At 43.8% G+C, this 24114-nt stretch overlaps 1 protein-coding gene and 2 pseudogenes across 3 annotated transcripts in view; 2 read left to right on the top strand and 1 right to left on the bottom strand.

Annotated features, from left to right (window-relative positions):
• Positions 1-215: 215 nt before the first annotated feature.
• LOC128627447 (cytochrome c oxidase subunit 7B, mitochondrial-like) lies at positions 216-508 on the top strand (annotated as a pseudogene).
• Positions 509-13096: 12588 nt separating this feature from the next.
• LOC119044345 (uncharacterized) lies at positions 13097-13200 on the bottom strand (annotated as a pseudogene).
• Positions 13201-21046: 7846 nt separating this feature from the next.
• The window catches only part of EFNA5 (ephrin A5), a 277462-nt gene continuing 274394 nt past the window's right edge, over positions 21047-24114 (top strand). Inside the window, exons 1-2 of one of the 3 annotated variants that reach the window (XM_037138620.2) lie at positions 21048-21776; positions 21959-22895. In XM_037138620.2, coding sequence (XP_036994515.1) covers positions 22771-22895 — 125 coding nt within the window. In that variant the 5' untranslated portion in view covers positions 21048-21776; positions 21959-22770. Of the gene's footprint in view, positions 22896-24114 lie in introns of all 3 variants that reach the window. The other 2 variants (XM_053665322.1, XM_037138621.2) reach the window with 2 other exon arrangements.

Here is a 24114-nt window from a genome sequence, read left to right as displayed (position 1 = left end):
GTTTCTTGTATCATGTGTCTTATTCAATAAATGTCTCTATTTTTCATATTACATGGCTGGATACTTTCTGGTATGTCCACCATTACAGTATGATCAAAACAGATTTTAAGCTAACAAAATATAGAATATAAAAAGAAGAATAGTTTTTCAAGGTTCTTTGCACAAAGTTCTAATAAGCCAGGAGCTGAAGTTGCTGCAATTCTGTCTTTAGCTTCATGATGTTTCCATTGGCCAAAAATGTGCTAAGTTGCCTCCCAGTTCAAGGCATTCAGCACATAACGGCAAGGCAGGTCAACCAGAAACGGACACCTGATTTCCATGACAAATATGGTAACGCTGTATTAGCCAGCGGAGCCACTTCCTGCATTCCTCATGGGCACACACAGCACCACAAACTGGAGGAGAATGGAACCCGTCCTTTGTTGGCAGAGTCACCCCCAAAGGAATGGAGATGTTGGTAATCGTCCCAGCTGGTGTACAAATTGTCTCAAAGCCACCTCATAACTGATGCCAAGTGAAAGCACTGTGTACCCCTTAAAAATGTGACAAGACTGAAGAAATACAGTACATTTGAAACCTTCACAAATAAAAAAAGGGGTAGAAGATGCCATTTTGAAACATTTAACTGTGGTAAAACAAGTTAAATGAACTGAAACTCAACCAAAAACTTAGTGAACTTACTTTTTGTAGTTCCTACAAGACAGAAAAGCAATATAGTAAAAATTAAGTCATCTCTTTGTTTTAAAAAATTGTAGTCATTTTGATAAACAGCGCTGTCAAAACAGCAAACGCGAACACCACATGCTCTAGCTCATTCTCTTTACTGTACAATTCTCAAGGTTTGGTGTGAATACTTCATAGTGAAAGTATGTCTTCCCTTGAGGATCCACAGCCATTTAATTTCTGTTCTGGCATTTGGCCTGTTGTGTTTATGAGGTTCTATTGAGAAATGGAATTGATGATTTCTTCTATAACCACAAAGAAAAAATTGAGGGTTACTGATTTCAAACCATTATTATAACCTTTCATATTTTTCTGGAAAAATGTTTTCCTTCCAAAATGAAAAAAAAAAAGGATGCCCTATTAAATATCTAACTGTTTTGTATCATCCCATCCTTCAATATGTTGAAAATTCACCTCAGACTTGGCCAGACTCGGCAGGAGTTCCCCATCTATAGTTAGGAACCTACCAGATGTTGCTGCTGGGTCTGATTGATCTCTATCGGTTTCTGCTAATTGGGCATTGTTGTCAGGAAGAGTGGATTTCACATCTAGGGCTGCCCCCACCTGCCCCACAGTGCCTTTCTTGTCAGCACACATTCGCTGCTCTTCTTGCCTCAAAGACCTCCCTCCATGTCCCAAAAGTTCCCTGAGGCCTTAAATAAAGTCCACAGTGATGCTGACTTCTCCAGTGTCTTTCCCAAGTTTAAGACTTTTTTTGAGAATCAAAATCCAAGCTGCCATGTACAACATTTCTGTTGGAGCGATGGTTCTCAATAAGGGGGCAAATTTGGTCCCCAGGAGATGTGTGGCAGTATCTGGAGGTACTTTTTGGTTGTTACAAGTGAGTAGGGGACTATTGACCTCTAATGGGTAGAGGTCAGTGAATGTTATATACTGTTATATAATAATAGTATATAATGTTATTTATACAATTATGCTGCTGAACAGACTGTATAGTGTACCAGACAGCCTCTATCAAAGGTTATCTCTCTCCAGTGTCACTAGTACTGAGGTAGAAAAACCCTGCTCTAGAGTTTAGCCATTTGGCTATTTTCTTGCCCTCCTATGTCCTGAAATACTTTGCATTTCAAACTATTGAATTGGTTGAAATAGTAAAGAATTGCATATTAATTTTTTTTAAAGATAATGTCCAGTAATAGTGGGAAATGATTTGTTTTCCTATCTCCTTGTTCAAGAATAAAGCTACGATATTTGCAAAGTAGATAACCTTAGTTGTCACTCAAAATGTAAACTGTCATAAGGGATAAGAGATTAACTGATTTCACTGCCAACTTTTATAGTGTCATTATCTACCCTCTAACTATCTCCTCAGGATCTTTGCTGATGAAGTTGTTTTAAAGTAGAAGACAATTAGAGGGCTTTTGTTTATGAAAAATGAAGTGTTCGGGCACAAAAGCATGCACAGTGGACCTCTTATGGAAAGTTTCAAATCTCCTTGCATTAAGAGATTTTCTTAAGTGGCTGTTTGTCACCTAATAGGAATTCCTATTGTTGCTAATGTTGTTTTTAAAACATAAATACCATCAGATGCAGATTGTGAGAATACCCTTGAGAATTTCATGACCCTTGATTTCATTGTGGGGTTGCCTCAGATGATTTTTCATCTAAAAACCACATTATACAAAAGTTTGTCTGAGACTATCCTAAAAGGTGTCCTATTTTGTGCACAGCGTATGGAGGCAGGGTTCCTTGGAAAAGACAATAATGCAGGAAAAATAGAAGACAGCAGAAAAAAGAGAAAGAATAAACATGAGATGGATTGACTAGATTAAAGAAGCCACAGGCATGAGTCTCCAGGAGCTGATCGGGGCTGTGGGGACAGGAAATTGTGGTGGCCACTCATCCATAGAGTTGCCAGGAGTTGGGGCCCCCTCAAAGGCATGGAACACACACATGCACTAGAAAAGTCATTGAAAACTGACAGCCAAATAACTAGATCCTCTGTGCAGATAAGTTTTGTTTAGCCAGGAAAAATTTGAAAATATTAGTTGCCAATATTTTAAAAATTAATAGATTCAGCTCTGGCTGGTGCAGCTCAGTAGATTGAGTGAAGGCCTTCGAACCAGAAGTTTGCCAGCTCAATTTCCAGCCTAGAGCTCATGCCTGGTTGCAGGCCAGGTCCCCAGTAGGGGGTGTGAGTGAGTCAACCACACATCGATGTTCCTCTCCCTTACTTCCTCCTTTCCCCTCTCTAAAAATAAATAAATAAACTCTTTTTAAAAATTAACAGATTCATCATGAGAATCTGGCTATCCCTTTTTCTTTTCCTGGAAAAAAATGGAAAGATCTGGCGCTGGGGCCAGCATTCCTCCATGGCAACAGTTCATTGTAAGAGACTAGCAGCTGGATGGCTGAGACGGGGCAGGCCCGTGCCATCCTGCCTTAGCTCCCACCCAACCTGCTTTACTCAGTCACCCTGTCGTCTCTCCCCTGTGGTCATTTGAGTTTGCAACCCCTGCTCCATTACCATTGTGTTCTGTAACTGCAAATTGTGGGTAGTTAGTTTAACCCAATCTTGGCTCATAAACTAATTTAGCCGCTAATATTTGTAATAAGACGGAGAGCTGAGGCAGTTTAGGAGGGCGGTAGAAAACATGGGAAGGAGAACCTGAGCTGCAATTGAATGGAAGGGGAGGGGTCATTAAAGACTCAGATTTCACAGGGAAAACGGATTCTGAGTCTCCAGTCTGCTTCCTAGTATCAGCCCTGCAAAGAAATCTTCTGAACTTTGGTGAGAAGAGAGCAGGCCAAGTAGTAGAAATGAAGAAAAATCAACGACCATTTAACTCGCCTGTGTAACTCTGCACCAAGTGGAAGTTCCTAGTCCTGGCCGGTGTTCTTGGAAATGGAATCCAGGAGCAGCTTGCTTTGTGGGCTAGGAGTCAGCCCAAGGCTGCAGGGGTCCTGGAGGAAGGAGGTGCGGGTGTTTGCAGTGTGTTGGAATTACAATGGGAGGCAAAGAGGGGGCGGGGGAAACAAACCCAGTATCAAGATACAGGGAGCATCGGATACAGGCATTGAGATCAAAGCCCAGGGCCTAAACCAGAAGAAAGATCACGATAGGAAAGGTGTAGATGCCAGTTACTGGCCTTTGTTTACTTTGTGGAAAGTCTGTGCCGTGGATGAATCTGCAAGACCCATGTCTCCTCTTATCCTGTCTGCGGTAGTTCTTCTAGGCCCAGGGTTTTGTGAGTCTCCGACAGTGTCTCCTGCTCTCAGCAGCTGCAACAGTTTCCTTGTGGACACTGTGCTTGATAGAACATTTCTCTAGTCCTTTCAGGTCTGGGGAAAAGCCACAGAGCTTCAGGATATTTCTTTCTTTCCTTGCCCTTAAACAGGACAAATGATACAAAATCTTCTTTAAGCTTCCGCTTCCACGTGCACACTACAAGTGTGGAAATAAAGGGGGAGGGGGATTCTCAGGATGTGGCTAGGAGGGAGAATGTGGAAATGGACAGTTGGAGCGTGCTTAAACCTTATCTGATGAAAGAGAAAAAAAAGAAAAGGACTAGAAACAAAGACGTTTGAAAAAAGAAGAGAGTGAAAGAATATTAAAATTGCTGTTGGAAGGAGTCCCAGGAAAATACAATGCTAGTCTAGGCTTGGCTTGGCTTTCCTTGTTTGATATGTAGAAGGGGACCATATAATTTACCATCTAACCCTGGACTCTTCCAAGAGTGAAAGTGGGAGCTATTGGTAATTTTTCCAAGATAACAGTGTGACCTAGGATTGGCCCAGCAAACCAAGGTATCAGGTATCAAGAGTTAGGGACAAAATCAGAAACCTCCCTTCAGATCTATGGCCCCAGGCGTCTGACTCTATCCTATCCTATTATTATGTAGAAAGTCACAGTGTCTCTTACCTCTAACTGAGACCACAATCACCCAGGGGATTTTAAAAAATTACAGATGCCCAGGAAATAAATTTTAATTATTTTGGATTGGGCCTAAGCAAGGGTACTTTTTATTTCTAAAGCAGGCTTGTGATTCTAATGTGCAGCCTACCCTGAACTCTGCAGTTTTCCAGGCTTCTAGGGAACCATACCCTCCTTTTCCCTTTCACCAGCATTAGCCTGTGCTGGCAAGACGGTGGGAGTGTCTTGCCGCTGGGGAATTGCCACCCTGCCTCCCTAACTCCCCCTCCTCCCCTGCCACCCCGTTCTCCAGAGGAGGGCCTGGGACTGCAGGAAAATGAGCTCCTGTATTTTAGCTGAGAATGTGCATTACTTGTCAAAGACAACTGCTCGGGCCGCTAAATGGGTGGAAGTAACCATTGAGTGCTCTTAAGTTGTCCTTCCATACTCTTAACAGAATTGAAATAAGGTTGATGGGAAATAAACAGTTTCATATATATGTGTATATATATATATATATATATATATGAAATTGTTATATATATATATATAAAACAAAAATCTGAACAAAGCCAGTAAACCAAATCTGTTACACCTCTTGCTTGGCATGAAAAACATGAAGATGTACAAGTAATGCCTTCGTTAGTACTCTATCACTACCCCGAGTAACAGAGACACACTTATTCATCTGGCTGCCCCACTGTATTTAGCATCCAGGGATGCCAACGTGCATTCCAGCCTTAGACCCCAAACATTTTTCATTAAGCCCATATTTATGGAGTATCTGTTGGGTTAGAGTCCTGGAGACAGCCGTAATTGCTGTTGGGCTACAGAGGAACTCTAAATAGCCTTGACTTTCAAGACTGAGTTCCTGAAGAAACCTAGAGAAAGCTGACCACTTTGAGCTTTGAACTGATAAACTGAGGCGTATTAAAAATTTTAAGGGCTTGAGCAAAAATCGATTTGTACTGTGTAGCACCAAACTGGAAGTAGTTAGGAGCACCCCAACGCAGGAGCTGGTGCGTGGGGGGGGGGGACTTAGAGAAAAGTGTGGAAGCAAATAAATTATTTGATGGGCTGTAAAGTCTAGTTGGCTGTGATTGGCTGTTCGTAGTGTTTTGATTCATTAAAACACTATGAACAGTAGCTTTGAGTCATTAATAGGCTGAGATTCTGCTTTGCTTCCACAGGCCTTAGAGCCGCCTCTGTCTAATGGCCTCCTCCTTCAGTTAATTTAACGAAGCCGCTCTCACCGCACAGTCGGGGCTGCACAGCCACTAGAAAAACTAGTTGGGTAGGCGAGAATTAATGAAAGACATTTTACATCTTCATTGCAGCCTCTTAGAAAATCACCAAGGGATATAACCCTCAGCAAGGCTTTGTGGGGTCTCCTTGCCTCCTCTTTCTGCCCTTCTCTTTTCCAGAATCTTAGCACCACTTCATTCCTTATCAATGGCTCAGTATCTCATCTCTAAACTCAGTTGCTCGGCTTGCCAAGGTAACTAACTGTTCTGTTTCCTTTCTCTCTCTCCCTCTCCCTTTCCTCACTCCCCCAACTCTGGCTCCTAGTAAACTTTCCCCTTTTTCTCTTCCAGCTTCTAGGATTGGTTTCTGGGGCCAGGACTCTGTTTCCTTTAAAATGTAAATCCCGCAGCTCAGCACATATCCTAATCAGCATGACAAAAGGCCAGGCCTGGGGCCGCAGGGGCCGCAAGCCTCCTTCCTTCCTGTTAGAGCCTGCAGGTGGGAGGGGCGGCCAGGGCTTGTCTGCTCCCAAATGAACTATTTGATCTGCGCACTTGTATAAGCACACATTCAAGCCTAGCCACAGAGAGGGTACAGACAGTTGTCACGAAATATTGTGCAAGCACTCAGGTATGCTTTTGTGTGAGAATGATATGTACCACGCAGAAGTAGAGGCCGGATGAGTGTTTCTACATCAATTTTTTGTTACCGAATGGCTTTGGAGCATGTTAGTAAATTAAATTTTTGCCAAAGGGATCAAAAGTGACTTTCAGTATCCAACTGTTGTTACCTTCGACAGTAACGAAATAGAAATTATTGTTTATTATGCTAATAAGGGTCCAGTGTGGAGAGGTATGTACAAACTGATAGAAAATTAAAAACATATCTTTTAGGTCCACAGAACAATATAAAATACAAAATATAGAAGTTTGCAAACATCTTTGTTAGTTTTCCTCATTCGATTGAGTTCTTGTGGACAGACCGGACTCTTTTGCTCATCATCGTAACTGCAGTACCTGGTATGGAGCCTGTGACGTGAGCCATGATGATGAAGTAAGTAAGTAACAGAAGCGGGCATTCCTGAGTGCCTGGCACTGCACCGCAGTCTGCTAGACATTTTGACATTGGGATCTGCATGGGAAGGATTGTTTCACAAGGTCTTTTAAGGCTTATACCTTCTAGTTCTTGATTCTTCTTTTCCCTCCCTCCCTCCCTCCCTCCCTCCCTCCCTCCCTCCCTCCCTCCCTCCCTCCCCCTCCCTCCCTCCCTCCCTCCCCCCTCCCTCCCTCCCTCCCTCCCTCCCTCCCTCCCTTCCTTCCTTCCTTCCTTCCTTCCTTCCTTCCTTCCTTGTTTTTTCCTCCCTCCCTCCATTCCTTCCTTCGTTGTTGTTATATTTAAATATTTAGACCAGTGCTGCCCAACAGAAATATCGTGCTAGCCACAAATCTCAGCAACAAAGTTGTTGTAATATTCCTCAAAGCCACATACTTTACATATATTTTAGTAACCCAGTATATACAATATGTTGTCATTTTAACATGCAATCAATATGAAAAAATTTTTAAAGATTGTATTTATTTATTTTTAGAGAAAGGGGAAGGGACAGAGAAAGAGGAGAGAGACATCAATGTGTGGTTGTCTCTCTCACACCTCAAACAGGGATCTGGCCCACAGCCCAGGCATGTGCCCTGACTGGGAATCAAACCTGCGACCCTTTGGTTCCCAGGCTGTTGATCAATCCACTGAGTCTTACCAGCCAGGGCCAATATGAAAAAAATCTTAGTGAGATATTTTGCAGTCTTTTTTTTCATACCGAGTTGTTTTTTTTTACAATTTAAAAAAAAATTTTTTTAGATTTTATTTATCTTTAGAGGGGAAGGGGGGAAGGAGAGAGGGAGAGAAACATCAATACAGGGTTGCCTTTCATGCGTCCCCTGCTGGGAACTGGCCTGCAGGGAACTGGCCTGCAAACCCAGTATGTGCCCTGACTGGGAATCGAACCACGATTGTCTGGTTCGCAGGCCCACACTCAATCCACTGAGCTACACCAGCCAGGACTTCATACCGAGTTTTGAAAATTTGGAATATATTTTACCTATTCAGTACATCTCAAATTAAATAGTCACATTTCAAGTTCTCAATAGTCACATGTGGCTAATGGCCATTGTATTGGACAAAACAGTTTTAGACCAAAATTGGTGATGGGTCACTTCGGGTCATTTTCCGAATATCCAACATTTCCTTATTTATATCCAAAGTGACTCATTCATTTATATACAGATATATTGTTTGTATGCATAGTATTCCATTCACGTTGGTAGCATAAGTGAATGATAGAATGATATTATGATTTATTTTAGGAGGATAAGATATTAAAGAGCTGCCTTGGCCGGTGTGGCTCAGTGGATTGAGCAGCAGCCTATGAACCAAAAGGCTGCCAGTTCTATTCCCAGACAGGGCACATGCCTGGGTTGCGGGCCAGCTCCCCAGCTGGGGGCATGTTAGAGGTAACCAGTAAATGTTTCTCTCACACGTCAATGTTTGGTTCCCTCTCTCCCTTCCTTATCCTCTCTCTAAAAAATAAATAAAATCTTTAGAAAAAAATTAAAATATATTAAGGAGCTTCAATGAGAGACAGGAGTTAACAGTAATAATATCTACAGTACTGAATGTAGATATTATTAGGTATTATTAGTCTTACATAGGTAAGACTCTTCCTTACCTATTCTGGAAGACGGGCTGCCCGTTGAAAGTCAGAAAATAATGTGTTCCTGTGCATATGTAATCATATAGATAATTGCCTCTATCGTTTAAAAATATCATTTGCCAAAATGGGGTCTATAATTAATTATGTACATTTATTATTGAGTTGACTAGGTTGCATTATAAAATCCTTTCCCTAAGCTCATGTATCTCTCTTCCCTTCTCATATCTTTTAATTTGGTAATTCAGAAATTTTTATTATTTCTGAAGCTATAATTCCTGTACACAGAAACCAGCAACTAAGTCTTCCTCTGCAGAGAGGTTGCTTTTTGACTCGAGCATCAAGGAATGAGAGCACCATTTAACATTTCTCGTCTTGTTTTGTGGATGCTTCTAAAATAGAAATCCTGGTCTGAGAATCATTTATTGATATTCAAGTACCATCATTACCATTTTTTAATCCCAAGTTATATGTCGTTGGGCTCCAAAGTCAAATGGTACCAAGGAAAGAAAAGAAATTAATTAAAAATAAACAAGTAAATCGTAGTCCTGAAATACTGACATGTGGAATTTACCGAATGTGAATCTGATATAATTAATGATTGTAGCAATGAGACCCCACGGATATGATAGGCTGATATAAGCTCTATGAGGGCAGTAACCAGCTTTATCTTGCTTACCACTGTATCCTCAAGACGTAGCACATATTAGATGCTCAATAAATTTATGAATGCAAGGTACATGAGAGGCAAATGATTAACTGTTTGGTGGCCTCAGAACAAAGTAGGATGTTATATGAATTAAATGTTTAATTCATATAACAGCTTGGGGGCAGCTGTTCATAAATTGTGTTTACCTGTCAACCTGACCAGGCAAACGCCCCACCCCATAGGCGCACACACACCCCTGGGAATTAGAACTGTGGATACGCCTCAGTTTATTTCATTTTCTTTGCTCTATTTCTGACTGGCTCCCTTTGAGTTTGCCACATTCCTTCTTTAGAAATGGAGAGACCTTAAGGCTCTAGGTTTCAAGCACATCGTTAAGGTTGGTTGCATACATCTTTGTTGGGTTTCCTAGTATGGAGTTTCTCCAACTAAAGCTTCTGAAGTAAATCCTTCATTTCCAAATCTCTGAGAGGCATTGCTGTCTCCCTCCCTCTTCTCCCCACTGCCTTTTGTACAGCCCTGAGAGCTCACAGAAATGAGGTTTCCTCACAGAGACCACGGGGAAAACACAATGTACAGTACTAGTACACTGTTTTCATTCATCCATTCATTCCATACATAGTAATAGAGTGTCTGCTCTGTGCTGTGCACCAGGCTAAGCTTTGGGGAGGTGACAGAAAGTAATTGAACCAGGAGGGGAAGCAGACAAAATGCCACACGAACGTATAATTTCATTTTTTAAAGATTTTATTTATTTAATTTAGAGAGAGGGGAGGAGAGGGAGAAAGAGAGGGGGAGAAACATCAGAGTATGTTTGCCTCTCATGCACCCTCCACCAGGGACCTGGTCTGCAACCCAGACATGTGCTCTGACTAGGAATTGAACTGGTGACTTTTTGGTTTGGGAGCCAGCATTCAATCCACTGAGCCACACCAACAGAGGCATGGACATACAATTTTCATCAAGGGAAAGATGATATGAAGAAAAGACATTTGGTAGCATGTGATCATTTAGAGGTGTCCTGCTCTGTTCTCTGGGGTCAATTCTAAGAGATTTCCCTGAGGCAGTGACATCTAGCTGAGACATGAAGGATGAATATAAATGTAAGAGGTGGGAGCCTAAATGTTTCCTGTAGAGGGACAGCATAAGCGAAGACTTGGAGACAGGGAGCTGCATGGCTTCTCTGAAGAGATGGGAGAGGCTGCAGTGGCTGGAGTTGGTGAGCGCGGCAAGGACTCTCCGAGATGAGGTCAGACAGGCAGGCAGGGATCAGCTCATGCAGCACTTGGTAGCCATGTTGAGAATTTTACCTTTAATGAGAGGTATGGGAAGTCATTTAAATAGTGGAGGGTCACCTCAGATTTCCCTCTAAAACAGATCACTCCTGCCATATGTATACTTCATGCAGAATATGGAGTTTGGAGCGGATAGTGGACAGAGCTGGGAGTCAGTGGCTGAGACTTGATATAGAAGTGAGACATCAGGGAACTTTTATTTTTTTCTTTCCTTTTTTAAAAACATTCCTTAGCAGAATGCAGAGTCCTCTGCTTTATCAAGCCTGTCAGCCAGAAGTTCTCATTTGGGAACTGATAGGGAACTTTGTCTGACCTTGGCATGAAAGAGCAGTAGAGCCAGGAAGGGTGTGTCTGGATATGTCGATAGAATAGATGCATTTTGGGGCTTGCTGGTGTTGAGGTATCAGCGTACAGTCGTGTGGACAAGTGAACCAGAAGGCTGAGAATGTGGATCTAATGATGGAAAATATAAGGTTCTAGCACTATCGCTTGGGAGACATCCACAAAGGGACTATAATTGGAGCTGTGAGTAAGAATGTGATTTGTTAAAGATTATGTTTGTGAAGAAGGAAAAGAGGGCTAAGGAAACACACATACATTTAAGGAATGGATACTTACTCCACAGATACTTTTGCAGTGTTCACTATGTGCCTGGCACTGGGCTGTGAGACACTGTCCAGCAACAAGAAGAAACTAGTTGGAAAAAAAAAAAAGAGAGAACTCTGAAAATGTGCAAATAACCAATGACAAAGGGTAAAGAAAGCCAAGAAGGAAGTGCAGCCGAAGGTTCGGTTCCCAGTGAGATGAATGCTGAAGAGCCAACTCCGGGTTTGCGGATTAGTCTCCCCACAGATGGCGCGCACTGGAAATTCGGTCTAGTAAAGACTTGGAGGGACTGTGCACCAGGACCCTGGACAAAGCTCTCCTCCAATTTTTAATTACAGAAATATAAGACCTGATATATAAGATTTCACTTTATATCTTACTTCCTTGAAACACATCTCTTCCATCTACGTAAGAGAGCTGTGCGTCCCCCATCCTGCCGTGGCCGTCAGCCGAGAGAAGAGATGTTGTCATTTGAGGTTGACAGTAAGATGACCCTTACAGGGTCACTCCAGTTTCTGTCTTGTGGCAGATCTTTCCTGCTGAAATACAGAGGTGCCGTGATGTGAAATCAATAGTAGTGAGTGATGTGGAGATTTGAGATGAAGCTAAACATAGCTTCCTTTGATTTTGCCTTTTCATTTTTCTTGCTGGGCACACTTTAGAAGAAGAATCACCCCTGGATAGATCATCTGTTCAGGTTTGCTATTCTAACCAAATGATAGTATTCTAAGAGGATCAGAGGGGCCTGAATGTTCATTGTGTTTCTTTAGGGTTCCATGTAAAGTTTTTGTTGAAGAAAAAAGACTCCCTATAAAATTTGCAAACTAGCAGAGACAGACATTCCTGTTAGACATATACAAAAAATTATGCCTCCCAACAGTACATTCAATACCAAGTGACTCAGTAAAAGAAATCCAAGTTATGAAAGAATAGCAATTATTTGAACTGAATAATATTTAAATTTTTATTTTCAGGAATTTAAGATGTATCTGTTATCTGTTGCTATATATCAAACCACCTCAAAATTTAGTGGCTCGCAACAAGAACTGTTTACTCGGGACAGGATTCTGTTGGTTGTCTGTTTAGGCTGGAATCAGCTATGCAGTTTTTCTAGCCTTGGCTGGGAGTTTCTCATGAATCTGCTGGCAGCTGCTGGTCAACTGGGTAGCTCTGCTTCTGGGGGTTGGTGGGGACACTGCAGGTGTCAGGGTTACATGTTTGTCGTTAACCAGGAGGCCAGCTTCAGCCTGTCCACGTGGCAACTGGGTGGGGTTCCTAGATAAAAAAGTGGACGCTCCAATATCCTTGGAGGCTGGGCTCAGAACTGGCACAACATTGCTTCTGTCACATTCTGTAAGCCAAAGCAAGCCCCCAGGTCAGTTCAGATTCAAAGTGTGCAAAAATAGACTCCATCAACTGATGGGAGGGGCTAACTATAATAGTATACTCTCAGTGGGGAAGAATTTTGGCCATTGTGCTATCTACCACAGATGATGCATCATTTTTATTCTATTGGGTTGGCCAAAAAGTCCATTTAGTTTTGCCCATAAAATAAGACACATTTTTTATTTTCACCAATAACTTTATTGATTTGGATATTTCAGGTATGTCAGGTGTCTCCCCCATGGTTGATTGGATTGCTGTCAACCTCAACTGGTCTACCCAAGCGCAGAGCAGCATCCAGTGAGGCACCTCCAGCAAGAATTTTGCAAACCACTTTTGACACGTTTGATCAGTCACAGCACCTTCTCCATACACTGCACAAATCTTTTTTTTTTTTTTTTTTTTTTATTTTTTTTTTTTCCCCCCCTTTTTTTTTTTTTTAGCGCCTTTGCTGCTGCGGTACAATTTTTTTGTGTGTTTCAGATGCGTTTTTACTTTTCTTGAAGTAATAAAGCATAATATGCCAAAATATTGCTTATTTTCTTCCATCTTTAATATTAAAATGGCTGCACAAAAGTTCATCAATTTTAATTTTTTTACACTGTCCTAGGATAGAATGGACCACCTCAGTAGCTTCTGAAACCAGTGCATTTCTAGCACCACAATTACTTTAGCAAACCTGAATTTTGATGTTTTTTTGAATGCATACTGATATAACAGCCATCACAATACAATTGAACAAAATCACTTTAAAAGCAGTTAAAAACAACTAAGCTCTATTAGAGCCATGGTCCGGAAAAAACAAACAAACTTTTTGGCCAACCCAGTATTTGATTCACATATTGGTAGATAAAATGTACAATATCTGGACAACACTTTTGGAGGGGAAGTATTTTTTATTTTATGCCTTGATGACAGTTTCAAACTAGAAGCTCCCTCAAAGCTACCTGTTAGGATGAGATTGTATTAACTGAATATTTTTTACTTCATTTTTGTTTCTGAAACTGTAAAGAAAATCCGCATATTTTCAGTGGTTGTTAGTCTGGGTTTGTGTGACATAATCATAGACAAAACAGAACTCTTCCACGGCCAGGAACACTACCCAGCTGCTGCCCCGGTGACCCCTGTATGACGATTTTAGAACTGACGTTGGGAAAAGGGCATTTACTTGACAAATGAAGCTATTTCCATTTTCGTCTGCCCAATTTTAAATTTCCTCTTATTAAAATGGCAAATTCAGTCTCCAGAATAAATTGAACAAATGGAATACAGAACTGGACGATACACCTTCACCACTTTGTTTTGTAGTATGTAGACATGTTGTACATGGACGGGCACTTCATGGAAAGAGAGTTTCAAAATTACTGGGTATGCGTATAGAGAAAATAAAACTTTGCGCTGTCTTGGCTCAGACTGAATGGGATCTCAACAGTCCATGTAGTACTTTAAGATGATTTATTATTATGCTAATATTTTTACGTAATATTTATTAAGCATTGAAAATATGCAAGATAGTAGATAGGGCATATGAAAGATCGTGATGGATTTCAGGGAAAAGGGCTAGGAAATGAACTCTTCTAATCCACAAGAAAAGAGGGTAATTCAGAATCTAGCCGAAGCAATACATCCTGTTTAACTTAGTATACATCATATGCCCCCCGAAAGTAGACCAATGGAAATGGAGAATGATAATTCTGATTAAAAGGTAGTCATTTTAAGAGCACGCTTTCCTCTGCTGACTTGAGTTTAGAAAGAGACAATTCAGTAAAATATCTCTCATTTTAAAAAAGTTTTGGCCAGTTACCCTCTACATTATCATTTGATGTTCCAAAGTGTTAAGTTACAGTGGTTTCTATAGAGACCAGCTTTATAACTATTATTCTGAACTTCAAGATGAAATGCTTTAAAAAAATTATACCTTAACTATAACCTTACAGCATCACAATAAAATTTACAATGTTGGCATAAGGTATTTGGAGGTCTCAGACTAGGGTTATAAATCTGCAATAAAATGACACTTTCCCTAAAAAATTAATAGTATATATTAAAAAACCATCTCTATTGTGGCAAGCAAAATGAAGAAAGAGAGAGAGAGAGAATTATTTAGATGATTACAAACAAACAAACAAACACCAAAAATGAAAAACAAAACCCACACTCCAAAATACCAGGATCCAAATTCCTTTAAGGGAGACTTTTATCTGAAAAGGAAAAAAAAAGCACATAATTGAGTGAGGAAAGAGTTCTGGGTTTGCCAGAATTCTACACTTCACTTAGTCAGGTTTGATATGGGAGAAAAAAGTAAAGCCAGACTCAAAAGGGGCTTAGACACAGCGTTTCCCATTCCATGAAATCATGCTCACTGACTAAGGATTATATCCTCTACGCATCTTTAAATAGGATCTCCCAGAAGTTGATGAAAATCTTGGTTGAAATTGATTGAAAAGTAAGTTCTCTCACTTTCTCTGTCTCTGTACATACTCATATTTATACACGATAGATGTGTATATGGGTGCAATGCAGGGCCCGGCAGAAGGAACACATGGCGGAGTGGGATTCGTAGGCTAATAATATGGGTGTAATCATTTATAGTTTTAATTTGACTATTTCACCTGAAATGTCATGTGGGGTGCTTCAGTGTGATATTGTTATGTTATAGAATTACATGCTTTTGATTTTGTACAAAAACATTTTGTGACAAAAGGGGTGTTATTATTTGTGCCAGGCTCTGGCATCAATGAAATAAAAGATGTTCTAGGTTTGCAGGGGTTCTAAACATGTCAAGAAACACAAAAAATGCAAATTTATGTATTTTTTGGTGTTGGTGACTTGAGCTGGCGGTAGAAAAATTCTAATGGGAAAAAGGACAAATTAATTTTATTTCTGAAAAAGCTACTTATATTCTTTTTAAAATGATTTTATTTTATTTTATTATTTTACTTTTAGAGACAGGTGAAGGGAGGGAGAAAGAGAGGGAGAGAAACATCAATGTGTGGTTGCCTCTCAGCTGCCCCCTACCAAGGTCCTGGCCTGCAACCCAGACGTGTGCCCAGGCTGGGAGTCGAACGGGCAACCCTTTGCTTCACAGGCCTGGCACTCAATCCACTGAGCAATACCAGCCAGGGGTATTCTTTTTATTTCAATAAAGATATGCTGTATGATTGCCATTGTAATAAAACAAATACAGGCCCTGGCTGGTGTAGCTCAGTGGATTGAGCGCGGGCCTGCGAACCAGACAATCGCGGTTCGATTCCCAGTCAGGGCACATGCCAGGGTTGCAGGCAGGTTCCCTGCAGGCCAGTTCCCAGCTGGGGACGCACGAAAGGCAACCATACATTGATGTTTCTCTCCCTCTCTCCTTCCCTTCCCCTCTAAAGATAGATAAATAAAATCTTTAAAAAAATAAAATAAAACAAATACAAAAATTTAATTTTTTGGTAATATGCATTCATGGTAATGTATAGTCTTTTAAGCAAGGAATGCAGTGTTGTTTAATAATTCACAAAGAACATATTGAGACAATATACTGACAGTATATAGTCTGCTAGGTAACCAATTAGATTGATTAAATCCCAATAATTTTTTTGGTAATTTTTATTTAAAAACTCGAAGAGGGGAAATACAAAACAATAAGAAGTAAACACATGACAAAATAGTAAAAGACAACATGAAAATTTCTTGTGGAATAAAATCACCTACCAATTTCTGCTCTGTGGTTGAAAACTAGTCACATGACTGTATGGTATTTAGATTGGGTCTAGGTAATGGAAAGTGTTGTGGAAATTGGTTGAATCAACCAGTTCTTGTTTGCTTCTTTTAAGATTACATTTAAGCACATGCACATTTGTAATCACAGAAACAGAATACATATTAACCTATGTGCCTAGTAATAGTTGCTTATCAAAATTACAGCTCAAACTTCTGTACGTTTAAAAAGTTTACTGTGTAGGTTTTATATAAATTGTGTTTTGAGGTGGGCAAAACCATAACAAATGGATGGTTAGTATTAAAACATTTTTTAAATGCTTCTTTGATAATATTGTAGCAACTTATAAAACTGCTTCTACTTATCCTCAGAATTCAAAAGAAGAGACACCGTGAAACAAACTCCAGGAAAGTAAAGGGAAAATGAAGAAAAGTGGGCAATCCGATGAAAGCTGAAGGTCACGAGACTAAAGACCTTGCATTCTATTTGGTTGATTTTTTTCCTCCCTCTCTCTCTCTCTCTCTTTTAGGTTCACAAAAGAGACAGCTAGATCAGAAACAGAAAGAAGCATTTCCAAGGTCTCTAAGGAGAGAAAAGCTAGCAAAGAGTTATTTCTAAAGATTCTAAGTAACCTGTTATAAAAGGAGTGAATAGAAGAGAAGGCTTCTTTAAATAACTTCAAACATTCTGTGGGCAGGATAGCAGGGTGACATTTTGGTGATTAAACTTGGGTTTCTTGGGGGCTTTGGAATGAATTCTAAGTGTTCCAGAATGATAGACAGCATGGTCAGCTTGAATACCATTATGGTAGTCATCTGTTACACAGCTTTGTGTCTAATTATTATTTCTTTAATCTTTGCTCTTGAGTTTATTTCTTTTATGACCTCTTCTGGGTATCGGTTTTCATTTAACTGCCTTGTTAAACAAGAGTTGCTTCATTTGTGGACTTGGGCGTTTGAGTCACCAACTTTTTTCATTTATTTGTCTGGTCACTTAACCCAACAGAACTCCGCTTCCATGTGACGGCAGCTAATGCAAAAAGGAAGATTAACTCATACTTAAAAATAAGCTATACCCTTGAAACCACATCTTGGAGATGGCATTCTATTTTGTGCCATGTGAGAATTATTTTTAAAGTATTGCTTCATTTTAATACAGAGGGCCATAAAATTCGGCTTTCTAAAGTATCAACATTCCTGCCTTGATGGTTAGCTGGAACATTTCTTCAGATAAATAAGTATAAAACTTACTGGGTTTTTTTTTTTTTTTTTGCCTGAAACATTGAAGTAGTTAAGGTAGAAATACATAGCCTGGATCAGTGATTCTCAATCCTCCATGCTCATTAGAATTCCCTGGGAAGCTTTTAAATAGTGCAGATCCCAGGTCCCCTCCCCTAACCACCTAAAGCAGGGAGTGGGGCCCTGGCGTTGTTCTTTCTTAAAAAGCTCCCCAGGTGATTCTGATTCATAGCCCACATTAGAATGTTGATCTAGATAGTTCAGGGCCAAAAAATTAAACATAAATAAACAAATCCCTGTTTGTGTTTTAATTTAAGGCGTGATGGTTATTGCTTCAAAGTCATTTGTTTTAAAACCACAGTGCACTCGGTTGCCTGCAGCTTTAAATACAAATGTTTTTAAGAATGCAGTTAAAGTCCTTTTATAGTCCATTCTCAACCAGCTTTTCAGGTATCAGCTCCCACAACCCTGTTTCAATCTCAAAGTCTTCAAATACTCCCTGCCCTTTTATTCATCCACGTTTTTAGTTCCTTGCTGATTGCTTTCTGTTATAGCTGAACCTCCTTCCATACTGGGGAAAATGCTACTTATCCCTTCAAGGCCAGCTTGAAAGCATTACCTCAGTGACACTGGGCTAATCATAATTTAATTATTTTATATAGTACTGACTTGTATACATTCAAATGACTTGAGTAATGTGACTTGAGTATGTCACATTCCTAGCAATAAGTGTACAGTTTATAATACCTATCGTCAAGCTCTAAGCATGTATCTACTACAGTGCTTTTTAACCGGGGTGCTGTGACAGGCACACAGGTGTGCTGCAAAACTTTTCATAACATGGAACACCTGGCTATTTAGTCAGGGACACTGACCTCTTTTCCCATAGATTGTCAAATAAAAGGTGACAGTAGACAAAACAATAATAGCTGTCCAGTGTGAATGAACCAAAATTACACCTACTGTTTGTCAGATCGGCAAGAAGTGTATTTTTGGTGTGCTGCAGAATTTTAGAAATTAGTTTATGTTATGTGAGATGAAAGAGGTTGAAAATTGCTGATATATTGTATCGTTGCTTAGTAGCAATAATTATGCAGGTAATCTCAGAAGAAGGCACTTGATTTAGATTTATGAATTATTTCACACAGACATTTTGAGCTATGTTCTCAACGGTTCCTAATTCTAGTATCTTTTATTCCAGCACCGCAAATCACTTTAAGAAAGGCCACAATGTTTAATTTTTTGGTCTGTTTGTCATGGGACTCCCCGGACTTTAACTAAATTAGAGACATTTACAATAGTAGGATATATTCATATTCTTTTGATATATTGAATTTTCACTTATCAGTTGTGGTTACAGTATGTGTTTTCAGATAGGAAATAAGTGGATATAAATTCTCCCTTTTTTTTTTTTTACTCCTTTTGTCTTTGAAGCCACAGGAAGCCAGCTTGCTAACTCCCTGATGATACCCGATACTTCCCTGACTAAAAAGAGTCTCTTGATGATGATCAGCATTTTCACCAAGATAGAAGTGTGCATTCTCTTTTTCCTAAAGATACAGATGTCCCTTAAAAGGGTCCGGAGTCTTCCTTGCAAAACTGCTTCGGTCATACAAGCACCTATTAGAGCTACTAGCAGAAAGGGCAAAGGAAGACATAAATACCTTCTTCCTGCAACAGAAAAAACAAACACACCCCCAAATAGACAAAGAATTTGAACATCAGCAAGACTGGAGACCCGGAGGGAAAAGTAAATAACTTTTAAAATGAAAATTACATTAAAAAATAACAGATTATCCTTTAGTTCTCTAGTTTGTTTTCCCACTGCTTGAATTTTGTGAAATATACGGAAGCATTTGCCTTAATATTTTGAATTTACGTTTTTTAAATTAGAAAGGTGGTTGGTTAGGGGGAATCTGTCATAGTCTATAAATAGGCACATTTCAATTTGTATTGTCACTAAGAGAAGAGTTACTTTCCTAGGACAATTTCAGGATCTCTTCAGGTGGGAAAGATTTCTGTAATTGAGAAACGACCCAATTTTCAGGCAAGGGGCCCATAACATTCAGGCGACTCCATGCCGGTGTGAACTGTTCCTTTTCCCTCAAGTCTTTATTGATCATGATCTCAGATTCTCCACCAAACTCAAGCCAGCTGACCTGCAGGCAATACCGCGCTGGTTGCGCACTGCAGGTCCACCACTGGAGGGCGTCTGGACGCTTCCAAACAGCTCTGAAGCGCCTGGAAATCCCGAGTTCCAAGACTGGAAAGCCCAGGACAGAGAATGTGGTATTTGATGATATTGGGCTAATAAGTAAAGGCAAGTTTGGGAGCAAAAACTAAACTGCTCTTTTTTGGGAGATTAGCTTTGTCCCACGGAGGCAGCAAACTCCCTAGAGAGCAAGAAAGGCCGAGCCCGCGGAGCCACGCGAGGGCGAGTCTCCAGGGTTTGCAGCCCTGCTGCGCGGGGAGCCTGGCGAGCTCCCCCGACGCTAGAGGACAGGGGCGCGCGCCCCGGGGAGTTGCGTCTGCTCGCAGTCGGGCAGCCACGCTCCGGTGGCTGTCGGGGGTCCGAGGTGCTGCAACCTGCTCTACAAGTCCGGGAACGCAAGGCCTTTTCCAATAAGGGGACCTTGTCCCCCGACGTCCCCAGCCTAGGTTTCTTCCCGTACGGACTCTCAAAGCTCTAATGAATCCCTTGCGGGGTGAGAGTGAACCAACCTCGGGTTGAAACGGAAAGTGTGTAAGGTATTTGGGGTGGGCTTCCCTGCCGCATTCGTTTCCTCCTCGCTGAAGGTTCTCACTGAATAGTAATCATTCTATACTGTGATTTTCTTGACTTAAAAAAAAATGTTTTCAGAGCATCACTTTAAAGGAAAAAGTCTTGTTTCCTGCTCTTGAACCTTTAAATCCCTGGCAGGAAGAGGGGCGTTGAAAGGCACAGGAGAGATGCTCGGCTTTGCACAGAACCCACCGCCAGGCAACTGCGTAGGGCGCAGATTCCCAAGAACACGTAATCACTGAGGCTTGTGGCCAGCGGGTCTGCGGGGACTTCTGGTCACCTGAGGGGCCGGAGAGACAGATTTCGGCTCTTCGACCGTGGGACGGGAACCGGTTCCTTTGTGATTGAAATACCCCACTCTCAGGTAGAAGGATGTCAAATCATTCCCCAGCCCAGACGGAATTCAGCATCCAAAGGGTTACGAGCAGCTGCTTCTTTCGGGCGGAGGAGAGGGCGCCTCGGCACTCCCCGTAATTCAATTAGTCAGGTTTCTGGAAGGTGGGGCCAGGGAGGGGGTAGGAGGCGTGAGCAAGGGAGGAGATTAGGAAACCGCCTCTTTCTCAGGGAGCAACCAATCCGGTTGGCGTAGAGAGAGAGAAAAAGCCTAGATCTGTAAGCAAACAGCAGGCTGTTCCCTGACTGGCTGCTCCAGACACCCCCCCCCAAGTAATCTGCATGGGGGGGTTGCTAACGCCAGCGACCTACACGATTCGGGCCGCCGCAGCAGCAGCACAAGCTGGGCGCGGGCTGGCGGCGCCTCCCCCCCCCCCCCCACTCGCTGGATCCCGAGCGCAGACTGGAGCTCGCGCCGCCCGCCGGCCCCGCGCCCTGCATTACGCGCCGGCCCCTCCCCGCGCCGCCCACGTCCACATTCACGCGTGCCGCCTCGCACTCTCGTGCGGCTGCTGAGTCGCCGCTGCTGTCGGCTTTACACGCAGGTCATTAACGAGGGGGCGTGCCGGAGGAGATTTTTCCCATAAAGCATTTTCTCTCTTTTTTTTTTCTTTTGCAAAACTGACTTTTACCCCTTTCCACTTCTCGACAGCCGCTTCAATTCCTCCTGGGCTGCCCGTGCTGCTGCTGCTGCTGCTGCTCTCAAATTTATTTTCCCGCCTGGTAGGGGTTTTACAGTTCGGTTGGTGGTTTCCACCTCTTGTTGCTGCTGTGCCCGAGGAGGGAAAGGGGAACAGCTGCGGGAGGCTCGGAAAGGTTTTCTGATGTAGTCATCGGGGAGGTGCCACTGGCTCTTGCGCTCTTTTTTTCCTCTCTCTCCATTTCAAACTGATTGATGCGTCTCTACAAGTTGCTGGGCTTGGGGCCGAACCCGTCGGAGTCGCAGGGACACTTCTGAGAGCTCACGCGGGGCTCCTGGCATTGCGTCGTGGGGCTCGTTCTTGCTCCAGGAAGGCGAGCGGAGACTGACATCAATCAGCCCATCCAGGAGTTGGAGGGATTCATTTGAAAGTGATTGTTTCCCCTCCCGCTCTCCAGCTGAGCTGTTGGGTTGGCGTCGTCCTGCAGGTTTGGGCATCCCGGCTCCGCCTGGCTGGCTGGTAGGTGACCTCTGCTCTTCATTCACTCCGGTGCACTCACACCCGACAGAGAAAGCACGCGCGAGAAATCCCTGAGGCCGGCGCCTGCGGTGTCCTCTCCCGCCGCTGCCGCCGCAGTCCGACTCCGCTGGGGGACCTTCTGGAAGACCCGGAGAGCCAAACTTTTTTTTTTTTTTTTGGAGGTTTGCGAGGCCAGACCGCTTCTCGCCAGCTTAGTTGCCCCTTAACCACTTCCAGGACGCCGGCAGGGCTGGATTTGTGGCTACGGATCCCCACCCTTCTCAGAGCACCGCCCCGAATCTGCAACACCTACGACTCCTCCGAGATTTCTAGGCGCTGTCCGGTTAAAGCACAGACGAGGCCACAGGCGCGAAGCCCCAGATCTACACGGAGCCCTCCTGCTGTTTCCCACCGGCTGCCAAAGTAACTTGGAGCGAAGCGGAGCGCAGTGTGAGGACCCTGGGCGGCGGAGACCTGTGCAGCCCGCGGCGCCAACGCTGAGCCAGGCCGGCTGGCCAGTGTATGTCTCCCCGCGGCCGCGGCGCGCAACTCCCGGTGACTGTGCAGCGCGCGCCGCCGCCCGCCCCAACCCGAGCTGCTGCCGCTCGACCCGGCGCGCACCTCCTTCTCCCCGGGTGACGGGCCTGCCGCCGCCTTCCGAGACACCGCTTGACACTCCTTTCCCCGCCCTCGCCGCTGCCAACACACACTCGCTCGCTTCTCTTCATCTTGTAATTTCTTTTTTTCTTCTGAACCCTCCACTTGGAAGTGCGAGTTTGTGTTTAGCCCCTCCGCTCCACTGCCTCTTTTCTTCTCCCTCTCCTCCCCCTCCGCAGCTTGTTGTGTGACTCTTTCTTTTCTCATCCCTCTTCATTTTTATTTATTCATATTTATTTGGCTCCTGCTCTCTCGCTCTCTCCTTCCCTCCCTCTCTCCGGATTCCTGCTCTCTCCCCGGAGTCGCGCGTCCCGGGCTCCGCCGCTGGCCAGGCGTGATGTTGCACGTGGAGATGTTGACGCTGATGTTTCTGCTGCTCTGGATGTGTGTGTTCAGCCAGGACCCGGGCTCCAAGGCCGTCGCCGACCGCTACGCCGTCTACTGGAACAGCAGCAACCCTAGGTAAGGCAATAGGTAGCCAAGAGCCTGGGCTACTCGGGCCTCGGGGCCCTGCGGAAGGAGCCGCAGCGGCTGCGGGGACCAGCAGGGACCAGCGCGCACCGGCTGCCGGCACTGGTCACTCTCAGAGCCTGTGTTGTCGTCGGGGCGCTGATGGCTTCCGAGATGTCCGTGGGAAGCGCTCCAGTTGCACCACCCTTTGTTGAGCCACCGCGGAGAGGCTGGCGCCCTAGGGAGTCCCCGGGTCTGCCTAGACCGGCTGCCTCTGCAGACAGCGAGGAGACTCCGAAAAGGCGGGAGCTGGGGAGTCGAGACTTTCCCCGCTCATCCGCCCGGGCAGGCTGGCCGGCATCCCGATCCCGGTGCAGGGCTCGGGCACTGGCAGCCCCGTGTGCCTCCCGCCAGGAGCTCCCGCCGGCATCAGGGGTGAGCAGGGACTGCAGGGGGAACCCGCCAAACATCATCAAAGTTGGGGTTTTTTCCACCCTGTTTTCTTTTTAATTTTTTTCTGTACTCGGTGCGCTCAGAGAGCGCACAGGCTGGGTGAAGTTTGGGGGCTGGGAAGCGGAAGCTTTAGGTTATTTTCCTCTTTAACTGCGAGGAAATGATCTGGCCCCTGGGTCAGTCTGGGCCGGGCTGCACTTGGCAGTTGAGAAGGTTCTCCCACCTCTTCCACCCCTGGGTGGGCTCAAGGCGCCAGAAAGTTTGATCTAACGCGGGGTTACATCTTGTGTGCGGAGCTGCTGGAGTTGGCTGAGCAGGGAGATGGGAGCCCTCCGTCCGCGGCCTGGCGGTGTGCGGCCCTAGAAGCTCGCGCGGTTACCTGGAACCGTTTTTGCTGTGGTCCCCGAAGCCCGCTGTGTCCGCGGGAGGCTAGAGGTGGGCGCCCAGGACCGCCCTAGCGTGGCTGCTTGGATCGTAGCCACCCGCGGACGTCCCTTGTTCACGGGCCCTGACTGTGGGGTTGGGGTAAGGGGTTGTCCAGAGTGCCGGGCGGACCCCTACGGATCCAGAACAGCTCTGAGCCCTACTTTCTCCCGGGCCTGTGGGCCCCAGTGTGCCCCACTGGGCCTAAATTGTCTGCCTCTTTGGGACCCAGGCCAGCTTCCAGCTGTGGGCTGGCCTCGGAGTCCGCCGGGAGGGAGACAGCTTCGATTATACCCAAAGTCTCGGCTCTTTCCTGGGCTGGAGTGGAAGTTGTTAGGAGAGTGGCAGGAGGCCG

Source organism: Artibeus jamaicensis, unplaced genomic scaffold (genome assembly GCF_021234435.1).
Source record: "Artibeus jamaicensis isolate MK-2021 breed Jamaican fruit bat unplaced genomic scaffold, CSHL_Jam_final contig_402, whole genome shotgun sequence".
Lineage (NCBI taxonomy): Eukaryota > Metazoa > Chordata > Mammalia > Chiroptera > Phyllostomidae > Artibeus > Artibeus jamaicensis.
Note: the sequence above shows the minus strand (reverse complement) of the source record. Positions and strands in the feature narration are given on the sequence as shown.